Genomic DNA, 2,966 nt, shown 5'->3' with positions numbered 1-2,966 from the left:
TCTCCCCCGGCATCCTCCATGTCTCGGTCTCAACTATCGACATCCCTTCATGTCTCCACCTCATATCCAGACATCTCCCTTTGCATCTTCCATTCTTGGTCTCAACTGTTGACATCCCTCTATGTCTTAACTTCAGATCCAAACATCTCCCCCGACATCTTCCATGTCTTAGTCTCAGCTATCGACATCCTTCCATGTCTTAGGTTCATATCCAAATATCTCCCCTGGCATCCTCCATGTTTGGTCTCGACTATCGACATCCCTCTATGTCTCAGCCTCAAATTCAGACATCTCCCCCAACATCATCCATCTCTCGATCGCATATGCTGACATTCCTCCATATCTCAGCCTCATATCCTCTAAAATCCTTCACGTCTCAGTCTCAGATTCCGGCATCACCTATGTCTCGGCCTCAATCATTGACATGCTTTCTCAGCCATAGTCGCCAACAACTTTCATGTCTCACTCTCATATCCCGACATTACACTTGGCTAGGTCTCAGTCGTCAACATGCTCTAGGCCTCAATATCAAATCCTTACTTCGTCTATTCTTAATGTCACTATGCATCAGCTTCATTCTTTCATCTATCTTTGAATCAAGCTCCCCCTTGTGGCCTACTGAAAGTACACTAGGGCACATGGATAAGGAGACAACATAGCCACCTCCTCAATATAACTGACTCCTCAATAAGGTCGATCCTCCACAAATATTCCAAAATACATGACACCGAATAAATAAAAAGACGATTACGGGGTTAAGATCTAGCTCCCTAAATGTCCTCATTCACACACGTGACATTTGGTAAATGAAGAGACAATTAACGACTATTAAATCTAATCTCCCATTAGGTCATATGAGGATAATAATAGAATACACAACACAACGTTTGATGAGAAGATACTCTTTGACAATTATATAAATTCAAAAAAATGGTAAGTGTAAACAATTCTGGACTCTCTCCAACTCTACTAGATTCTCTCATTCTTCTTCTTTTATCCCCAGAGTGTAGTACAGCTAAAGAGGCATAGTTTCATGATCGAGAGGTTCAAGATTTGATCCTCGAGATGTCATTACTTGAGATTAATATTCTGATCATACTCTTTCAGTTGTATATCTAGATTTACATCCTTCTATATCCGTAGAACCGATTCTAAGAGGTCATTGATGTGACGATTCTATATTTTTTCCTATTTCTTCTTCCTTATTTTTTTTAATATACTATCTCAAATAAATCCAAACTTAGAACTTCGAAATAGTCAGAAATAATCTAAATGGTCTGTCAAAATCTCTCCGGTACCTATCTGACCTCTATTGAAGTGCATTTCAAGACTCATCTTCTTCACCGATGGCCTTCGAAGAAAATTGTTCGTTAGCTAATAATTTGACCATCTACTATATTTGACCGGATCAAATAAGTTGATTTAAACGAAAGATTTATACAATCACTGCGCCAAAGAACCTAAAAACAAAAACTAGGAAGCAGTCAGTCTCATGAGACTGAAGGTGAAAATGAAGCGGTGGGTTCCTCCCCGTGGAGGACGTGGGCCCTACAAAGGGGACAAGTGGCGTGGTGGTACTCGAACCACGTCTCCAGACAAGCCATGTGGAAGACGTGCCCGCAGGCGAGCCGGTTCACCACCGACTCAGGCTCGAACCGGCCGAGGCAAACCCGGCAGTCCGCCGCCCGCCGCCACTCCAGCGCGGACCCGAACCGAAACGGCCTGCACCGCTTCCGGAAGCGCTCGGCGAGGCCGGGCTCCGCCGCGCCGCCCCCGCCGTCCATCTCCGCCGGTGGTGGCGAGCTGAGGCGGAGGAAATGGAGCGCCGAGCGGAGGAACTCCTTCAGGATGGAGACGGCGAGCGCGACGTTGAAGAGGAACAGAGTGAGCACGTTCTCAGACGGGTTAGGTAGGCTCGAGATTCCCATGTCGTACGGTGGCCGAAGAAATCTGCTTCGATCCCACTCGTTTCGATCTGCATAAAATGAGCAGAATCTCGGAATTAGTGAAGGAATCTTACATGAACACAAAAGAAAGTTTGCTCGAGCTAAATCGTAATTACCTCCTCAAATCGTAGCCCCTTCTCTTCTTCGCAGAGGTTTCTTTGCAGTGGAGAGAGCAGAGCAGGATGCGTGGAAGGGGAAGATGGGTTTATTTATACAACGCTCATCTTTTCTGGAATTGGACTGCTTGACTTGCATTCTGCGTCGTCGTCGTCTTTCTCTCGGCACATGCGCAGCGGCGTCCCCTCCCGGCTTGGAGTCGGATGCCACGTGTCCATTGCTAGTGCAGTGAGTCTATTAGTGACGGCAGGAATGCACGAGGTTTTCACGTCGGTGCATGGCTCCCACCATTACAATCTACGTGTCGGGCGCACCTTGCGGAGTTGCGGGGACGCGGTCAGGCGGCCGCCAGGGCTCTCTGCTCGCATGGGCGAGGGCGACACATCACGCGCGCGTGCCCACGCGGTGAAAAGGCCGAGGTGGGCGGCCTCGACGTGGGGGAAGCTCGCTTTCTCTTTTGACCGACGAAGGAAGGTTAGATGCAATGGTTCCTGTGCTGGCGGATGTGCACTTGCTGCGTGCACGCCAAGTGATCGACATTATGCCTATGGGACCGCAATTGGGCAGGAATCCATCGGCATCGACGTGTTTTTGCAGCGATTCTATGGAGAGAAAAAATTAATGTTACGTCATTTTCTCGTTTTAATTGCATGAACTCGTCAAACATTCGATAATAATTTAATCAGTTGAAATCTACTTCACTGAATGGATCCTGTTAGCTTAACGAAGAAGACCAAGACCACTGGAATTGAGAATGTTTGAATGATATTGATACGGTACGAAATTAAGGAGAAGAAAATCATCAAGGATGAAGCTGGTGATTGTTTGGAGATTTTCACTGCAGATCTCATTGGATTCGAAATATACCAGTTTCGAGGGATATCTGCAGCAGTCAAAATAATT

At 46.7% G+C, this 2,966-nt stretch overlaps 1 protein-coding gene across 1 annotated transcript; it reads right to left on the bottom strand.

The window, feature by feature from the left end:
- Positions 1 to 1,398: 1,398 nt before the first annotated feature.
- Positions 1,399 to 2,218, bottom strand: LOC122029586 (probable E3 ubiquitin-protein ligase XERICO). The gene is made up of 2 exons (XM_042588641.1): positions 2,063 to 2,218; positions 1,399 to 1,975 (listed from the first exon to the last, which is right to left on the bottom strand). The coding sequence occupies exon 2, from the start codon at positions 1,926 to 1,928 to the stop codon at positions 1,491 to 1,493; it is 438 nt and encodes a 145-aa protein (XP_042444575.1). The 5' UTR covers positions 1,929 to 1,975; positions 2,063 to 2,218; the 3' UTR covers positions 1,399 to 1,490.
- Positions 2,219 to 2,966: the final 748 nt, after the last annotated feature.

Source organism: Zingiber officinale, chromosome 10B (assembly GCF_018446385.1).
Source record: "Zingiber officinale cultivar Zhangliang chromosome 10B, Zo_v1.1, whole genome shotgun sequence".
Lineage (NCBI taxonomy): Eukaryota > Viridiplantae > Streptophyta > Magnoliopsida > Zingiberales > Zingiberaceae > Zingiber > Zingiber officinale.
The sequence above is the reverse complement of the archived record's forward strand: the minus strand, read 5'-3'. Positions and strand labels throughout refer to the sequence as shown.